This window comes from Arachis hypogaea, chromosome 10 (assembly GCF_003086295.3).
Source record: "Arachis hypogaea cultivar Tifrunner chromosome 10, arahy.Tifrunner.gnm2.J5K5, whole genome shotgun sequence".
Taxonomy (NCBI): domain Eukaryota; kingdom Viridiplantae; phylum Streptophyta; class Magnoliopsida; order Fabales; family Fabaceae; genus Arachis; species Arachis hypogaea.
This window is the reverse complement of record NC_092045.1, coordinates 11345493-11366092: the sequence shown is the minus strand read 5'-3', so window position 1 is coordinate 11366092 and position 20600 is coordinate 11345493. Positions and strand designations below refer to the sequence as shown.

Below are 20600 nucleotides of genomic sequence, written 5' to 3'. Positions count from 1 at the left end.
GGGTTTGTTTGATAAACTCAGTCTTTGTGATTTTGTGTATTTTGCTTTTTATTGGTTATGAATGTTGATATTTAAAGTTGTTTGTAAACTTTTAATGAATAATTTATTATGTGAAATTGTAAAATTTTAAATTTCTATCATATTAAAAATTATTGCATTTTAAAATTTAAAAGTATATATATTAAATTTTTAATATTTTTATTTTATATTTAATTAAACCGGTTGGACTCCAGTTGGATCCCGGTTGAACTTCTAAACCATTGAACCAGTTACTCTCCCAGTTCATTGACCGATTCGGTTCTCGCAACCTTGGTCTTAATTTTTAACTTAAATAAATTGAAAAGTTTAACTTGGAGGTATGTTGAGATTAAATACAATTCTTATTTCTCCTCTAAAGTATTCATCCACGCACACTGTATAATTCCCACATGAAAGGCATACATTACAGAGACTTGAGCACAAAAATCATGGAGAACAACCCCATGATAGATTACAACGGTGCATGAGTTTAACAGGATATTCAAAGTATAACAAAACCATTGCACCACCTAAGAGCTATCCCAACACAAGTTGCAAGTACAACTTCAGGCAAAAATTGCACTCCGAACTAATTCCAAGTTATCTGCATGTAAGGCAAGGTACACCACTCAAACATAGTCTTCTATACGAGGCACTCTGCATCACAAACAATAGAAAACAAGATTAAAAAAGACAAACACCGATGAATATAGAACGGAAAAGTACAACAAAAGTAATGCTTAATAGTTATCACAGCTTGATCTTACTCCAATCACTTGGGAGAATCGACTGTAATCCGAACTCGGCCAGCTTAACAAACAAACAAGGATCCAAATGCTAGGAAAACACGCATGGCATCACTTATTTCGGGGAAACAAACTTAATAAAGTGACAATAACTAAAATCTTAACCCATCATACTCTTATTTGACCACAAAAAAAATCAAAATCTACTATACCATCACAGACTTATATGTTTCACATACTAAAATTTGGCGCTAATTGCTATGCAATAAACTAGAAAGAGCACCCAATGCAACCAACGGCGGAATAGAAAGAATTTAAACTAAATGAACAAAAGTAGCAATGCTACTAATAAGAGAACATAAACAAAAGCCAATTCAGATCTCCAAAACTATTTCTACATTTGCCTAATTTCAGTCTAATTTGCCATACAATTACAGGGAAAATTTCAAAGTGCATTGCATTCTGGACTCGTAGAATTCATCTAGAGGCAAAAACAAATGTGCATTCTAGTTTTACAAATCAAGTTCATATTAATAGTGAATGTGTGGTTTTGGGGCATTCGTTGAACGGTTATGAAACCACAAAGATTAATTACCACCAAATGGCTTCTTCTGAATAAAGTTTTTCATACCGAAGGACTCAATGAATCGAATATATATGAGATTATTAACCAGCAGCAATTACCTTATTAAGTAACTATCTACTAACTATAAAGCAATTATCAACTGAATTAAAGAAATTAAATACGAACCAAGCACGAGCAGAGGCAAATGGTACTAACTCTTGTCTCATGCTGCACCCCATCTTCCCAAGGCATTTTGTACACAGGGACATACAAGAAACGTAAAAATCAAGAACCGTTGCAACTGAATACACAAATATTACCTTACTGAACATAAAGCAAACTCCACGCTTCCAATCATACCTGTGTTACCCACTGCTCAAACAGGTCTTCATTGGTGCGCTTTGTGGGGTTAAACGTACCTGGGCTGGCTGCTACTCCGTGAGACCCCCCTTGGTGACTGGAGCAACCTTGTGAAGAAAAAAACTGTTCGATGTGTTGCCCTCCGAGAAAGATGTTGGAACCCCCCCTTGGTGACTACACCCATGCATTGACCCAGTTGAGTTTGTTTCAGCACGATCTGGAACAGTCTGCCTGTTGTCGCCGTTCTTCGACTGAATGCCCTGCCAGGTACGTATGAAGTTGTTAAAAATATTATCGCAACTCAACCATTACTATTTACCTATGTATGCATGAAATGTCTTAGTTGACTCTATTTGTCTCCCATTCTCGTCATGTGGGCCATCCATTGCTAAATTCATGAGTCACAAACTAGAAACCAAAGAAGCCTCAGCTATTGCACGGCCAAAAGAACTCTTTCCTTGCTTGGCCCAAATGCAATGCAACCATACGTGATCTACACCGAATGCTTTACAGGAATAACTCACACCACATTATACGCTACGCATCACATATCCCATGTATCTTGTGTCAAGAGCACAAAACGTAAAACGTAAATTACTACTTTACTACTCATGTCAGGAATTGTCCTTACCACTAAAGAAATGTGCTCCGCAGCTGATGCCATCAACTTTTCCAGGATGATTTTAATGGATCCATGTTTCTCAGATGCATATTTGTTCAATTCTAAAAATTGTCCCATCATTTAATCTAAAGTTGTATAGGTCTACACACTTACCTCGTCCTTGTCGGCATCTTGAGTCCGCCTAGCTGCATACGGGGCACTTGGTTTTGCTGACGAACACTTCGCAGAACTGTGGACCATGCCAGCATCAGTGCCAATAACACCATGATTCCGCTGGCTCGTGCAAGTCCTCTTCGTATGACCAGGTACACCACACGTCGTGCAATGTCGTCGCTTCATCAACATCTCACCCTGGCTGTCGGGATGCATCTCCTTCCCCTTCCTCGGAGCACCCTTAGTCTTCGACACCACCGGGTCCTTCAGCCCGGATAGCGATGGGAAATTGGGGTGGCCTCCTAGCTTCTCGTATGCTCATTGTTGCAGTGCCTCTGCGATTCAATCCCGTCTCTAGCCACAATAAACTCATTTGCATCTTCCACCCCGAGTTTTGCAACCACACTCATCGCCCGCAAAGGGCACCATATCTAAGCAAGCGTCCTTGATGGCCCTCTGTACTTTCAGGGGGTTTTGATCTCCAATCCTTTGTATCCTTGAACCATCTGCTCAGAATAAGACCACTCGGTATTTTTTCTAAGCCCTCATACTTCATCACACAGAATATATTACTACAGGGAATCCCCTCACTATTCCACATTGAACATTCACACTCAATCATTTCCTCGTTCGGATCATACAACACCCTGTATGTCCTATTAGGCTTTCCCATCTTAGAAAACTTGTACACACATGTCGTGCTAATGCTTTCCTTGCCCCGAAACAATAGCGTCGCCACACCCTTTATTTGTTTCTTCACTTCTCTGAAAACCGCTTGTGTATACACCTTTGAAGCAAATAGCTCGATCAAATCAATTCCAGTCGTTAGCACATGAGTATAATAGGTGGAATAGAATTAGGCTGTTACTTCATTATTCCGATAGTTTTTTACAACTCGGTCTAAACCGTGTACAAGTTCCAAAATGCTATCAGTTGATCTAAGAAAACCCTTAACGAAAGCATTGATCCCTTCACATCTTGAAGTTGTCCTGTATCCCGCACAGAATGTGTCCCTCAGGTAGGCCATTGCCCAGCTTTCTCTACAATCGTATGTGCTCTGAACCCAACTGTTATATTGTAGGCCAAGCGACTCAACCGCCGTCTTCCAATACTCCTCAAACTTGTTGATATCCAAGTTTGCATACAGCGCTTTCTGAAAAACCTTGTGGAATTCTGTTTCCTTAACCCTTTGGATGCAATTCTTCTCTAGGTGCCAACCGCACAACCTATGTTTCGCGGTCGGGATCACCTCTGCAATTGCAGCGCGCATCGCCTTGTCCCCATCCGTGACTACTACACAAGGCTTCTTATGTCCCATCACATCCAGCAGGTTCAATAACACCCACCGGTAAGTACGAACCTTTTCGTCCTCTAGCAACGCGAACCCAAAAATGGATGTTTGTTTGTGGTGATATGACCCAAAGAAAACCACCAGCGGCTTCCTGTACTTGTTAGAACGATACGTAGAATCAAAGGCAAAAACATCACCGAATTGCTGATAGTCCGCCATCATCTCTCCATCAACCCAAAATAGGCTGCCCAGTCGATTATCCGGGGTCCGTGTGTAGCATGCCGAGGTCATCATGTCTGCATTCGCCTTACCCTCTAAGTAACTGATAATGGCTGCTGCATCCCCATCCGATATTCGCACAAGCCGTTGTCCGTGAACATAATTGTACAAATCTCATTTTATAAATCGAAGCATACCATATCCACCAGATTGCCCTGCCATGTAAGCCATTATTTTCGAGGTTGCAATCCTAAACTGCTTGAAACTATCCACCTGTGCCTTGTCGTCTTCGCTCATCTTTCGATGACTAGGAAGGAGATTTGTAAACATTGCTGGGGCAAGCTCATGGTTATGTTCGTCAACGCTGGTTCTTACCTTCCACACGCTCTGTTGCATATCGTAGTAAATCTTCAATTTGGCCTTACAGTCTGTTCGAATCTCAGGCCTCTCCTCCCTTACTCGCTCAGGTCGATCATAGTGCTTACGATGTCTAGTACCTTGTCGATGGCAAAAAAAAGTCTCTTCTTATCAAAATCCCATTAACACGCCCGACATCTTCCTTCCTAACACCAAAACCCCTGAATCTGGCAAATTCCTTGTAGGCAGCATAGGCATCCTCCTCTGTACCAAACTCTCTACCCAAGAAGTCTTCCACGACGACTTGCCAGCTGAGACCTGCACCTTCCACATCTTTGGCACCATCAGCCCCCTCGTCGTAAACGGCATCCGCTTCATACCTCTTTCTCGGTTCGGGATCTCGTCGGTCCTCAAGGCTCTCCTCGTCATCATAATCATCGTCGCTTCCACAATAATGTGCCCAACAATCCTCCGAGCTACCCCCATCTGAGTCTTCACCCTCATTGTTGAACATGTGCCTGAAATCCATCGGACACAGCTGGCCAATGTTCTATCCTAAGCACATTCAAACCAGAGAAAAGTAGTTCATAATTGCACCAGGTATACATCTATAAAATTAGCCACAAATATCCATAACCAAGCTATATTCTCCTCCACAAATAATGCATGACCACTGCACCGAAACCCGTCTAACATACAATTTAGCAACTCGTTATACTTAAATACAACATTATTCACTGCCGACATTATAACTAACTAACTTACCCACCATGTCACTAGCGAATTCATCGACATATTCACTACACAAAAGAAAAAAAATTTCTCTCCTAAGCATGACCAGCAACACAGAATCGCCCATCTTATCTTCTACCTAATTGACTTAAATTAATTAATATGTTTTCCCGTTCAATCAATCATTGAGCAATAAATGTATTGGAAAACAATATCATTTACAACATTCAGGAATCCTCAAAGTCAATAACAATTCATTAGGGTGTGTGACGAACAAAAAGTAGAGGTATAATATATAATTCACAAATAATATTAGCAATAACAATAATAATGATAATAATAATTATTGTTATTATTATTATCATCATTATTATTCTTCTATAGGACACATTGGCAATGGCATAATTTGATTTCACTATGGTTGACTGCGTCTTATCTTTAAAAATACATTACTCTGTGTCAGAGTCTTCGATCACTTCTCTATCTATTTGATAAAGAAAAATGATTATTATAAAATTACTAAATATGTTTACACCTTGCTTGATCAAACTTCAACATACAAAAGAACAAAGTATAACAATACTATAAGCTATAAAGCCAGCATGATGTCTCCAAAGGTTACGACAAAAATAAAAATAAAATGGGGTCCAATTCTTATATCTGGTCAATTAAGCTATTTTTTCAATTTATTTCATCACTTTATTCTAAATACCTTTTTTTCCTTGAATTATAATTCTTTTTAACTCAATATTAATCAAAACAATCAAATATGTACTTGAACTAACCCTCGTTAACAAATTATTCCTTTACTTAAAAAGTCTCACCAACTCTAACTTTTGTTGGCTAACTTCAAAACAAATACTAAGAACCTATACACCATCTGACCCATCGAAGTTCAAACCAATGCATCACGAGAATCTACCTAGACAATCCAACAAAGTGCCTTATCGCCAACTAAGTTTTCATTGCCCTGCCTACCAACCTGCTAGTATCCAAAGCACCCTCAATTTCCCAAAACCAACAATCATCATGCATACGACCACATTTAATTCTCTATACTTGCTTGGCTGTCCCAAGATTTTTTTTCCTCCTCAATCATATTATTTTGCAAACAAAAAATTACCTGATAATCAGATTCTCTAATTAACTACTACAACAGCAAGAAGTTACTCATATTAACTAACCTCACAAGGATTATCTTTACACACATAAACAACGACAAAAAAAGAACAAGAAATCAGTTACCATAAAAAAAACAATACTTGTTATGTAATCCTAATCTACCAAACCAACATGGAGAAAACCTTCCTGTGGCCCTCTTGAAACGACACACAATGGACTGTGCCCATGATTAAAGCAGAATAAACGCACATGAATCACGAGAGGGGTCGGAAAGCTCACTATTTACCAGGATGAGAGATCGAGGGACCCAATCCAAGCCTGCGACGAGGAATATAATCTGATGCTTAGCGCACTTGGCCACGACCTTTACCCAGTCGGACCACTTCGACCACAACCAGACCACGCGCACGACCCAAAACGGCAGCCACAACACCGTCGGCGGCATTTCTACAGTCGGAACCCAGGGTTTGCTTCATTGTTAGCAGAATAGTGTAGAGGAGACCCAGCTCCTGTCTTCTGTGCTTTCTTTTTCCTGGGCCTCACCCAAAAAGGTCCACCACCGAAACCTCAAGCAAACGGATCCAAGCATATTCAAAACCCCGTTAGATTTGGCGCCACCTAGTCAGCTCCCTCGCCCCTCTCCTGAGTGCCCACAAGTCCCTGAGAGCCAGCCGAGTCCTGCAACATTCGCCAACTTGTGTCCACACAAGAAACACCAACAACGTATATCTGTATCTCTATATGAAATAATCTCTGTACACAAGCGTGACCCTTAAATTATTCATTATTCCTTTTTTTTCAATAAATTGTATTAAACTTGGAGCTCATTATCTCTAGTTGACAGCCAAGTTGTAAGTCAAAACTTCTTTTTAAGTTTTTATTAAAAAAATCTCTCACAAGTTTGGGAGTTATAATGTACTCGTTATAATCCGGTTTTAATTACTCTATAATTTAGTCTTTATTATAGAAAAAATTATATAGTTTATCATAATTAATTAACAACTACTTTTTTGTAATATTTATAAAAAGATAACATCTTTAGAAAAAGTATACTTTTGAAATTCAATTTCTAATTTTTGAGATTATTCTAAACACTTATTTAAATATTAGAGTGTCTTTTATAAATACTTATATTCTATATTATTTTTTAACTATAATATCTCATCAAATCAAGAAAGACATGAGGTCATTCCAAAGTGGATGAGTTATAGAAAAATACTATGTAGCTATACAAGAACATGGTTAATATTTGTTTATTTGTTTATTTATTTATTTATTTATGTTATTATAATATTTTTTTTATTAAAAATAGGAAGACTCGAACCTGCAATCTTTTAAGTGAATATAAAAAGATTATACCATTTGAATTATAATTCATTGACTTATACTATTATAATACTTGATTCTAGTTTGTACATATTTCTAATTTTTTTATAATAAAACCGCCTGTTTCGTCTAAATCTGCTCTAGACTTTTTCAAACTCAAAGTGCACGGAAGTATAGCATATACTAATATACATGAATTGATCAACGTCCAAACTAATAATCATATATTAAAAAAAAATTCAAAGCAATAAAACCGGAATACTCAGAAATTTCAGAGAATTTTTGTACGACAAAACAAAAGTCTACGAACTCTAACATTTGCCGTGTAAGATTAAATAGTCTACTCTAAAATTATTATAAATTTCCATTTATTTACATATATATGGTCAAATAATACAGGTGATAATCTAAACCAATTATCATATTTACTTTGGTTGAATCTCCAAGTGAGAATCAAAATAAATATATTTACAAAATGGAAGAAACAGTACATGTAATTCTTCTTCCACGCCATGAACTAAAAGTAAAAATAAAAAGTACAAACAAATTTGATGAAAATAGTAGAAAATCCAATTCCATACATATATATATAGGTGGGTACTCCCATGAAGATATTATAATTGTCTTCATGTGATGATTTTTCTTTTTGACCTTTAGATGATGGAGTGTAGGGTTAGATTTTGATATGTTATAAAAGTGTTGTTTTTATTTGAAGTGTGGTCAAATCAATAAATCACACTTTTATACAAAGCATCTTCATAAAAAGATGTTTTTTGCATCTTCATTTGAGTAGCTCCCATATATATATACATAATAGCCTTATTTGATGAACCTTTTTAGCAATTCATGTTTTGTAACTGATGTTCCTCAACAATGGATGATTCCTTTGACCTTGTGGTTGGATAATTGGTATGAGAACTCTTTCTTCTTATGAGATCACCAAACCTTCTAAGCAAAGCCCTTCTCTTCCTCGTGTTTCTCTCACTCTCAGAATCAGTAAAAGATTCATCTGCCTGATAAAGCTCCATATCTGGAGTTCCCATATCTAAATAATCATAGTGATTGGATCCTGAATCAGATGAATCCACCTCATCAAAAATTGAACCCTTTAGTAGTGAATCCTCACTTGGACTTTCTCTGTTTGAAGCATCTTCATTATTGTTATTGTTCCCTACCACCTTTTGTTGTTGTCTACTGGGACTCATTATCATATCCTTAAGATTAAGACTAAAAGTTTTGCTCAAACTCCTAGTCTGTTTGGTAGTAGAATCTCTTTGATCCATTGACAAATTATTAGTTCTGGATCTACTTCTTCCCAATTCTTTCGTTGATGACGAAGACAAAAATGACTTCTGAAATTCCTCATTTCTATACTCCTTTAAGGTAGATTCTGAAAGCATTCGCTTTAACTCCCTGATGTTTTCAAATGACGCAGCTTCATGAATCTTTAGCATCTCGTTTTCTTGCACTAGCAATGCTAGGCTATCCTGCAGCCTAGCATTCTCGGCCCTAGCGATCTCCGCGGCTTCTTTCGCCACGTTGGACTCATTCAAAGCCTGTTTGAGTATGTCACGAAGTTTATGGTTGTCATCCTTTGATTTGCTTTCCGCTTCCCTAAGCAATTCAAGCAATCGAGCGTTTTCTTGTTGCGCAAGCAACCTTTCCTCTTCAGCCCTCTTAATGCAATTCACAAACTCTGTTTCCTTTACATTCCATGCTAGGAGAGATTCCTCTGCCTCCAACCTTAGCCTCTCAACCGTGTTCTGGTATCTATCTGCTTCTTTCCTTGTCATCTCAAGAGCCTCCTTATACTTCTCCTCCGTGCTTTCCATCATTGCCCTCCATCTCTCTGCTTCGCCCTTCGCGTGCTCGAGTTCAACTTGGCTCAATGTAAGCTTGGCCTTCACTTGGTTTGCCTCGGTTGCGACTTCTTTAAGCGCGAACGCCAAGTCATCCATAGCCTTCTTGCTATTCTCCTCTGCCTCCGTTGCCAGCTTTAACTCATTCTTCAATGAGTTCACTTCTTCAATAAGATCATATAACTTGGAAGAAAGTGCCTCACCATCTTGAATTCCTTGTATTGCACTCAATTTCGCCTCTTTTTCAATTCCATCCTGTTGAATTGCTTTTATCTTCTCTTTGAGAGAAGCAACCTCGATTTTCGACTCTTCGAGAAAAATCTTGCTTTGTTCAAGTTGCTTTGTCTGGACAACCAAAGTTTCAAACAAATTTGCCTCGGATTCTTTTCTCTTGTTGAGCTCGGTTTCCAATTCTAGAACCTTCCTTTTAAAATCGGAAACAGTGCTCATTGCCATCTCCTCCGAATATCTCCGATCATCTAACTCCCTCTTCAGTTTGTCGAAGGAAGAAGAGTACTTCTTGCTGTTGCTGTTGTTATCTTTCATGCCAAATTTTCCTCTCTTGGTTCCCAGCCATGATGATTCCTCAGCTTTTCTCATTTGCTCCTCCATTTTTTGGTTACTATAAGAGTGTTGTTGCATTTTCAATATCTACCAATATTGTTATTGATCACAAATCACATTCACAATCACAACAAGGTAGATATACCCTTTTCAAAAACCAACAACATATATCAGAATTAAATCCAATTAAATCAATTTTGCATGCAAGAATTGAAGAAAAAGAAAGAAAACTTAATAAATAAATAAATTGATAGGTGTTAAGGACTCACGAGGACTTTAGGTGCGTGCTGATGATTCTTCTTCTTGATGATTTTGTTAGGAAATGAATCAAGAAAGTTTTGATGGAGAAAATAAGGTAATGATATATAATTAAGATTGATCATGAAGCCGAGAATTTCGTGATATCACAAGATACTAGGGAGCGGAATCAGTGGAAGAAAGACATGTAGGAAAATAAAGCAGGCTAAACATTATGAATCATCTTCATTTAGTAAAAGAAGGTTCTATACTTAGAATTTTGCTATGCCGATGAGAAGAAGTTTGGGTTTGAGAGTTTTTAGACAATAAAAAATTGGGGATCTTGAGGGGTTTTAGTAACATTTTTTTATAGCAACCTGCACGTTTTAGATTCAACGTTATTCCCAATAGTAATAAATACAAAATATAAAAAAATTGGATTGTTAATTGTTACGGCAAACTATATAAATTAAACTTGTCGCTTTTGCTGTGTTGTGCCCATCAAAAATGATTTTAGAAAACATTTTATTCCTATTGTTTACTAAAATAGTGTATAAACACCTAAAAATGTCTATTAAAAAAGTGTATAAATAACGTTGTTATTATCTTAGGACACTTGTTAATATCTTCGATTAAAAAAAAAAAACTATTTATAAACTGCAAAGTTTTGATGGTTTCAAAAGGTAAAATAAAATTTATAAAAATATGATTTAAAATTTTCAATGATATTATATGTATAAACATTTTTTAAATATTTTAATTTTTTTTAACAAATTAAAATATATTTGTTAACAATTTTTTTAATAAAATTTAATCTTGATGTATTAATATATCAACAAAAGTAATTATCTTTTAAATTCATTACTTAAACAAATATCTGCAGACATAAAATTTAATTAAACAATTATATAAAATAGTTTATACTATTAATATATAGAGAAATGTTAAAGGATCATCAAAATTTTTTATTTTTTATTATTAATTATGATGTTGGACTATTAAACTAAAAAAATTAAACTAAAAAAATTGAATTAATGATTAAGTGATAACAAAAAAAATAAATTTTACTTTTAATAGTCTTTTAATATTTTTTTTTGTTGGGATGTGGTTATTTGAACCATCCAACCAAAGTGCTTCGTTTGCAAGACACCAAAATTAAATGTTATAAAAAATAAAATAAAATCACATGTTAAGATTTATTTTTTTTATAAAATCATATAAAATTTAATTTTTTAAATATATTTATTAAAACAAAAATTTAAAATTTTTTATTAATAGTAATTTTAATATATATTCTTAAAAAGTTAATATATATTAACTAAACTAAAAAATAAAATGTGGTTAATGCCCCAAAACAAGAAAATAATGAGATGTTCTTTGTTACCGTCTCCAGCCAGCTGACTGTGACTTCATCGAAAACTTATGATAAATGATATTGGGCCTATCTTTAAATACTTTATGTTAAGTAAAAAAATTATATTTTTTATTAATCAAATAAATTTAAGTTTTTTATTTATTATATTTTATATAAATATCTCAAATTTATAGTTTAAAACTTAAAATTTAGAATTTAAAATTTTAAAATTTAAAATTTAAATATAAAATATTATAATTTAAAAATTAAAATTTAAAATTTATGCTTTAGAATTTAAAAAGTGTTATACTTTTTATTTTTTGCATAGCACATTAGCATTCGCCATCATGCTGATTATTCAATGTGAGCAAGCAACTTGAATATTGCTAAAAGGTTCAAGAAGAATAGAAGATACTATAATGATTTTAATTTTCTTTTTCTTTTTTCCGTTCACTTCTTATTGATGTCTGTTTTTTAATTGTTTATCAGTTGCAAATTGTTGTCTTCTTCTCAGATATTTATCTCTTTTAAATTTTCTTTTTTTTTTGTTCTCTTCAAAATTTATTACTGATGGAAGATTTTATTCAAACTAAAACTAATAAATTTAATGAAATTATTCAAACAAATTAATACGTTCAAAATCAATTTGTTGAGCACAAATTAAAATCTTTTAATTAATTTGTGGAATAAGGAAAACTTTATAATATTGTATTCCAAATTTCATAGTGTTTACATAGAATTTTTGTGTTGGTCAGTTAGAATTTCTATATTATTTTACTAGATATTTTGTGTTATTTTGCAAGAATTTATATGTTGTTCCCATAGAACTTTTCTATTGTTATGATTAAATTTCTGTGTTGTTTTCATAGAATTTGAGAGTTGTTCTAAAATGTTTTTTTTATGTTTTTTAGTGTTTAACCGATTTCATCTCATTTATTTAATTTATTTAGAATACATTCTTCTCTGCAAAAAAAAAATTTTGAAAGAGAAAAAAAATTGACGAAAAATCACATGCCGAAAATATGTTATTATAAAAAAAATTATGGATTTTAATATCAATAATTTAAAAAGATAAAAACAAGTGCAATTAGAAAAAAGAACATGAATATGCAAATTAGTGAGTTAGAGACACAAAAAATTAGTGAGTTAGAAGAGGAAAATGTGCGCAAATTAAGTTAACATGTTTAAAAAGCAAAAAGATAAAAAGAAAAGTGACAAAAAAATCAAAACAAAGATTACAAGATGAAACTTATTATTTTAGATTTAATTTAAAAATAACCGAGGATATAATATTTGTTAAATAAAAATTTAAGTATAATTTTTTGTGCGTCTAATTTAAGTATAGATAATTTTATATAAAATTAATAATTAAAAATTATTAAATAATAATTTAGTCAAATTTATTAAATTATTTAATAATTTTTTAATTATCAATTTTATATCAAATTAATTTTATTTGAGTTTTTATCAATTTGTGAAAAAATAAATTTTATATTTGATGGTAAAAATTTAAGTATAGTTAGTTTTATATGAAGTTGATAGTTAAGAATCGTTAAATAATTTAAATTATTTAACTAAATTTTTATTTAATAACTCATCAATTTTACCTAAAATTAATTGTATTTAAATTTGGATTTAAATTTTCTAAAATTTAAATTTCACTTTAAAAAAAAAAATATAATCTCCTATCTTTAAATAATTTTTTTATATTTATTTTTAGTCCTACCCATAAAATTAATAATAAAAACTTATATTTTATTCCTTAAAATAAAATTTAAACTTTAGTATCCATACCCTTGAATTTCTATCCATTTGATGGGAAAGACGGAAAGAGAGATGACTGTTCCGATGCTTGCTTTGTCAATCGTCGCACGCGGCAACATACTTAGCATATACGGTATGGCATGACGCTTCTTTTTTTTTTTAATTTTTATTTTTTTTATTAACAAAAATGTTACTCCATGACCTAGATAGCATATTCTAGAATAGAGAAAATAATAGCATATTCTCTTGTTCTCTTAATCATTCTCTACTTTCAATTAAATGTTAAAATATTTATAAGGGAACAACTCAAGGATAACTTAAGAAAATGCAACATATTAAAAATTAAACTAAAATCAATTTAATTATATAAATTATAATTCTTAAATGTGAAAAATAATATATAAAATCATATAATTATAGAGTGGAACGATGTTTATGTAATAGCTTGTTTGTAGTCAATTTATTTACATTTTTTGTTTGAATTATGTTTTATTTTATTGCGTTAAGTTTTTTTAAAAAGGGTAAAGTATACTTTTTGTCCCTGAAGTTTAACAAAAGTTTCAAAAATACCCCTAAGTTTTATTTTGTTTCAATTTTGTCCCAAAAGTTTTCGATTTGCATCAAATATACCCCTACCGGCTAAATTTTCAAAAAAAATAAGACTAATCTAACAATAATGCATGAAAATTATACTTGATTTATTTGTGTTAATGGTTGTTCTTATGAAATTGTTGTTGAATTGGTCTTAAATTTTTTAAAAAATTAGCCATTAGGGGTATATTTGATGCAAATCGAAAACCTCTGGGACAAAATTGAAACAAAATAAAACATAGGGGTATTTTTGAAATTTTTGTCAAACTTCAAGGACAAAAAGTATACTTTACCCTTTTAAAAATTACTAAACGTCTAACATTCTTTCATGATTGGCATCAATGAGTCTTTTTAAAAAAATATTAAATAAAATGAAAATTTGATTGAAGTTGTCAATTTGTCAATATATGAAATTGATAATTAAAATTATTAAATAATAATTTTATTAAATATATTAAAAATAATTTTATTAAATATATTAAATAATTATTTAATAATTTTTAATTATAATTTTATATAAAAATAACCGATAAGTCTTTATTATCTAATAAATATTATTAGTCAAATCATTAGTTTCGTCACAACTATACATTTATATATACAATGAATATAAAAACATTTATATTATAATTGTATTTTCTATGAAAGACATAAATTTATTGAAAATAAATGTCATTGTGTAATAAACACATTGAATTATCTTACACTGTTAAGCTAAAATCAATCTCTATAACAATGATATTTAAATAAATAAGACTAATTTTCTATGCCTACAATTGAATTGAAGTCCTAAAATAGCCTATGAAATTAACATGTATTCAAATAGTTTTCAAAATTCTAGTTGCACAAAAGATATTCTTAAAATTAATCAACATGACTCAAATAACTATAAAAAAATGTTGAATAACGTCGAATTTAATATTGGATTTAGTGATGAATTTTCTATTAGATTTATTGTCGAATTTTGGACTAAATTCGTCACTTCCAAATATTACCATCGGAATTATTCCAAAACGGTAATGTCGATGGTAATATTTAGAGGAGAAAAAAGGAAATTTTGGTGCACTCACTATTGTTGGATTTATTGGCGGGTAGATTCGATAGTAACATTGGTTAGTGAAACGTTACGTTTTGGGCATACGGAAAACGTTACCGTTGGATCAATTCGACAGTAAATTCAACGGTAAATTTGGGGTTAAATTCAAACGTAAAACCCTTCCACCTCACTTGTCTGACGCCATTCTCTCTCTTCTCTCTCTCTTCTCTCTTTCTCTCTCTCTCTCTCTCTCTCTCTCTCTCTCTCTCTCTTTCTCTCTCTCTCTCTCCTCGTCTGCTCACACCTTCGACGTCGTCATTGTGCCTAGAACACCCGTTGTTACTGCCTCTGCACATGCTCGTCGAATCTACTGTTGCTGTTGCTGTTGCTGTCTGCTGCATCCTTCGCCACGGTTGTTGCTCACGTCACTGTCATCGCCGCCTCTATCACCGCGATATTAAAGCGAGACTGCAACCACTATCATCAGATTCGTTTGTTGGTATGTGTAACACCCCGTTACCCTGAGCCTTATCTCTAGCCGTAAAGCAAAAAATAGCAAAGTGTCACGACAGTTCTAAAACTTATAATATATAATATATATTCAAGAATGTATATAACTAGAAGCCCTATGAAGGAATAAAGCTTAAAGTTGCATAAAGCGGAATTAAGAAATGCAAAGCGTTCACACGCGATAACTAAACGCGTAGGCACAGACAGAACAAGATATAATATATGTAAAACCTTATAGATAGCTCCAGGATACAAAAGGTAAGAATTAAAATAAACAATATATATATATATAAGTATGATATACAAAAAGAGGACTAGTCATAGCCTGCATAGTTTAGGCCGGCTAATCGAACTGAAATACAATAGAGTTTCAAAGTTTAAAACAGTAACAACGTATCTCTCAAAGTTTTCAGAAATAAAGCCTCTAAGGCAACAACATTAGATATGCAAAATATGAGAGAATACTACAACAAAAATAAAGCAAAAAAAAAAATAAAGGAGAAACCATACTCCACTTTGTCACCATGTCCGCAAACTCACCGAGGTGGATTTGCGACCTACGTCTGAAAAATAACAACATATGGTATGAGAACTGGAGGTTTTCAGTATGGTAACAGTGCCCAATATATAAGATATAAGGTTTCGGGACGCCAAAAGCAATCCTAGAATTTCACATAACAGATATTCAAGCATAACAAAATATATAACTTAAACTAATCACCATAAACAAGATAATCTAAACTTAGGAGATTTCTATCTAATACTAATCACACCGTTGTATCCTACAGCCTTCGCCAACCTAACCTCCGTGAGATCACATCGCCACCGCCTTCCAATCCTCCACAACGCTAGTAAAATACATTTAATCCAAACAAGTAAAGCACAATTAATATTCATATATAACAGGTAAGCCAATTAGCATTTAGACATATTATTTAAATAGGCAAAACTTAAGTAATCAAAATAGACAAGCAGGTAAAAGATGCATATGATGAATGTATATCCTATTTGGCTCGTGATATCACTTGTTGGTTCAAAATGCCAACCTGACACATCTTGGTGATGTTGCCTTTCTTCCATGACCAGGGATATAGTACCCTATCACTCTTACTTTATCTTGCTCTCTGCGAGTTATAGTGTCCGGCATACTCTTTCGAGTTATAGTGCCCGATTTCACTCTAGCAGCAAAAAGATTATGTGAGCGGGAGACTGCCACAGCCCTCACATCTCAACATAGGCGGGAGACCGCCTCAATCCCTACGCCGGCACCGCTACCTCAAACAAGCGAGAAACTGCCACAGCCCTTGCTCGAGGCCCATATTGACTTGCCAAGACAATGCATGTCATGTGAATGGGAGACTGCCACAGCTTTCACATCCGAACGTAGGCGGGAGATTGCCACAGTCCCTACGACGGAGAACAATGCACGTCACAATCACATAATCTATCTCAGAGGTCACTACTCATAGCACACTTCCGTTCATACTCATTCCATTAACCATAATCATTCATTTCAAGTTCCAATCTCATCATCCATCATCAATATTTCAATTTCATCATCAACCCGGCTCCCCACTAGTTCACAAGATAAATCCACTCAACTGACATACCATGCCTAAGTCACCGTCTTCTAAAACTCGTATACAAATCCATTAAATCTCAAACATAAAGTCATCTATACTAATCCTAAGCCTAATTACTAACCACAAGTCTTAAGAAGAAGTTAAGGGAGTTTGGAAAGCTAGAGAGTCCTTAAAAGTGAAGAAAAACACATTTTCAGCAAAACAGGAGTCACGCGTACGCGTGGGTGCATTTTTACTTGCTCGCGTATGCGAGATACCAAACCCAAAAGGGTTGTTCGCGTCGCGTGCACTCGTGCAGGTGTGACGTACACATGCTGTATCAAACTAAAAAAAATTAGATGCCGCAGAATTTCAGTTTTAAACTTTTAATGCTCATAACTTATTCTACAAAACTTCGTTTTCTCCAAGCTTTATATCATTTTAAAGATTTTGAAATAATCTTTAATTTAAGATAAAAAAACAATTAATTTTGAAAACTAAGTCTCAAGTTATGATCCGCCAAAGTTCACCAAAAATCAAGTTTTACACAAAACATCAAAGTTCTATAGTTTCCAAATCCCATAATCAAAACAAACCAAAACATACCCAAACATCATAAAACACTACCATACACTACACCTTATCTTTCTATTACACTTCAATCAACTCAACACCCATTTCACTTACTCTTTCCACCATAATTCAACAAAATCCACAATTCATAAATCAATATCTCAACCTTAACAATTTTCACACAATACAACTCTTGATTAACCTCATTCACCACCATTCGATATTAACACCAACCACAATATTCAAAACCCAATATCATCATCAATATTAATCGCCATCTATCAAAACCATATTCAACATCAATATTCATCATATATTTATCATATTTCATACATCACACATTCCAACACTCCATGTCATCCTCTTCATCATCAAACATAATTTCACATATAATTAATCATGCACAACCATCATTCAATCCTATCTTAAGATCAACTAGTCTAAGTGTCCATAAACATTACATATTACATAAAGAAAACCGAAACCATACGTTGACAGATTCCCAAAATGCACCAAACACCAAAACGAAGCCACCAAGCTCGATCCAAAAGCCTTAAACCAAATCCAACAAACACTAAAACTCAACCTAACATAATACAAATATACCAATATCAAACCTAGGATTCACAAAAATAACTAAACACAAGGGTTTAGTGAGACCTTACCTTACCCAACGAGATTAGGGGCAAAACTCAACAATATTCCAATGCTAAATCACCCCTAAACAAACAAAATCACAAAATCTACTAAAAAATCAAACATAAAAATGTGAAATTATTTAGGGCAAAAAACTGGAGAAGGAGACACGAGTTCTTACCAGCAAAGCTTAGTTAGAAATGACTTAGTTAGAAATGACGGGTTTGGCGAGAGCAACGCGTGGTCGCAAATGACTCGTCAATCGGAGCTTTGTAGCTCAAATTATGACTAAACGAAGAAAAATATGAATAGTAAAATCTCAATCTCTCTTCCTCTCTTCATTTCAGTGCCCCCTTCTTTGTTTCTAGGGTAAAATAAGTTGAATGAGCACAACTTGGATCCAGTCTAATCCGTTAGCGTTTTAAGCCCGTTTGACCCACCTTGGGCAAAAACTTTTAAGATTAGCACTGATTTTTCAATTCTAAATTATTTTTGTCCTTTCAAAATAATAAATTAAATTTCCAAAATTTTATTTTTCTCAATATGCGATACCGGTCAAACTAGAGCTGGTATTGCCGGCTTAAGTAACGGTACGCGTTTTCACAAAAATTTTTCATAAAAGATACATTTTTTCACTCATAAAAAATTTATTGAATTCAAATTTTACCTTTGTATTTTAAAATTAAGACGTCTAATTTTTTTGAACCGATTATGGGCAGTTAGTATTATTATTTTATTAAAACGGTTGTTCCGATTCTTACAGTATGATTATTATATTTTTTTATATTATTTTGTGAGTTTAACATTTTGTTAAGGTTATTATTAAATTAGTGGTTAAATTTGCTTAATGAAGTATGTTATTAGGAATTGTTGTGTTAATTTAATGAAAGTAAAAATTAAATTTGTCGTGTCTCTTGTTAGTTTGGTTGAATTAAAAATTATGTTTTAATTAATTAGAATAATGAGTTTTACCTATACTTTTAAATTAATTTTTGAATTAGTTTTATCTTGTGAATTTAATAAGTAATTTTTTTATTAGGACGATACTATTTTCTTCGAGCTCAGTTGAAGTTTCCTTCTTTTGTTGTCTGTGCAGTAATATTCCAGGTTAGTTTTCTATCTCTGAATATAATGAATTGTTTAAATTTTATGTTGGACTTACTTTTCCTAGGATAGAGTTTTAGGATGGAAGTCGGATAAGGTTGCGTAGTGGCGCCTTCTCGAAAACCTTGTTTGCTAGAAAATTGTGGAATTATAAGGGATTGCGCACTAGAATGGTTAGGATTTGATGTTTTATTGAATGCATGTATGTTATTGATTTATGCCTGCAGTTGTTTCCTATATGAAAACTATTATATTAGTTTGATGGATGTCGCTGAATTAAGGAGAAGTTCTGCCGAGATATCGTTTAAATTGTTTAAAACATGTTTGGTTTGTTAGAAAATGATAACTATATTCGGTGGGAGATTCTAATTATAGGGGACACTTTGCTAAAATTTCTAAAAAAACTAATAATTTCTGTTGTTCATTGAATTCTAGGGTGTGTATTTCGATATGATTCCAAGTCATCATCTATGGATGTATGAGAGGGATAACCATGGCTAGGGGATTAAAATCTGAATTTTTTAAGGGGGTTGACGCGTTTATTGCGCATGTTTTCTGCATGAAACCGTTTATGTCTGAAGGGGTTTCTAGGTGTCACTGTCAAAAGTGTTGGCTGACTAACTGGTTAGAACCTGCAGATATAACGCTTCACCTCTATCGTAATGGGTTCAAGGATGGGTATTGGATGTGGATGAAACACGAAGAAGTTGACGAGCAGGGAACTAACCTATTTGCCTCTAATTTGAATAGGTCCGGTTGTCAATCAACAAGGGTTCACGTGGTGAGAGACCTAAACAGGGATGGAATAATTTAGGAGGCTAACCAAGAGAGATACAACGAGATGGTGTGTGATGCAATAGGTGTTACAAAATTGGAAGAGACTAAAGAAGAGCCTAACCTGGAAGCGAAGCGATTTTATCATTTGTTAGAAGCTGTTGCGAAACCTTTATATGAGGGGTCCATTCATTAGGAGTTGTCTGCGTGTATTAGAATGATGAGTATTAAGTCGGAGTCAAATCATACCCAAGAGTCTTTTGATAAGTGAGCCACTCTTTACAACGAACTAGTACCTATAGGGTCATAGTAACATGTCATCTTAAGCAAATTTTAGGATTTTTTTATTTTTTTTAAGTTTTAATTAAATTTCTTTTTTTCCTAGTAAAATTTAATAATTAATCAAATATTTGGAGTTGTGATAGTATTTTATGTTTTCAAGAGTTTTGGGCTTAAAAAGTAGTAAAAATCAACCTCCTTTCATAAAGAAAGCACAAAGGAAATAGAAGCATGGCACAAGAAGCA

At 33.4% G+C, this 20600-nt stretch overlaps 1 protein-coding gene and 1 long non-coding RNA gene across 3 annotated transcripts; both read right to left on the bottom strand.

Annotated features, from left to right (window-relative positions):
- Positions 1 to 374: 374 nt before the first annotated feature.
- LOC140175460 (uncharacterized) lies at positions 375 to 7026 on the bottom strand. The gene is made up of 2 exons (XR_011866268.1): positions 6472 to 7026; positions 375 to 675 (listed from the first exon to the last, which is right to left on the bottom strand). It is a non-coding gene; the product is annotated as an uncharacterized lncRNA (long non-coding RNA).
- An 824-nt stretch (positions 7027 to 7850) lies between these two features.
- LOC112717321 (uncharacterized) lies at positions 7851 to 10550 on the bottom strand. Of its 2 annotated transcripts, none has more exons than XM_072204602.1 (2): positions 10204 to 10550; positions 7851 to 10021 (listed from the first exon to the last, which is right to left on the bottom strand). In XM_072204602.1, exons 1-2 carry the CDS (start codon positions 10315 to 10317, stop codon positions 8348 to 8350), a joined length of 1788 nt encoding a protein of 595 aa, XP_072060703.1. In that variant the 5' UTR covers positions 10318 to 10550; the 3' UTR covers positions 7851 to 8347. The 2 variants fall into 2 exon arrangements, with proteins under 2 accessions (XP_072060703.1, XP_025625172.2); XM_025769387.3 differs by having other exon boundaries at positions 7851 to 10080; positions 10204 to 10549.
- Positions 10551 to 20600: the final 10050 nt, after the last annotated feature.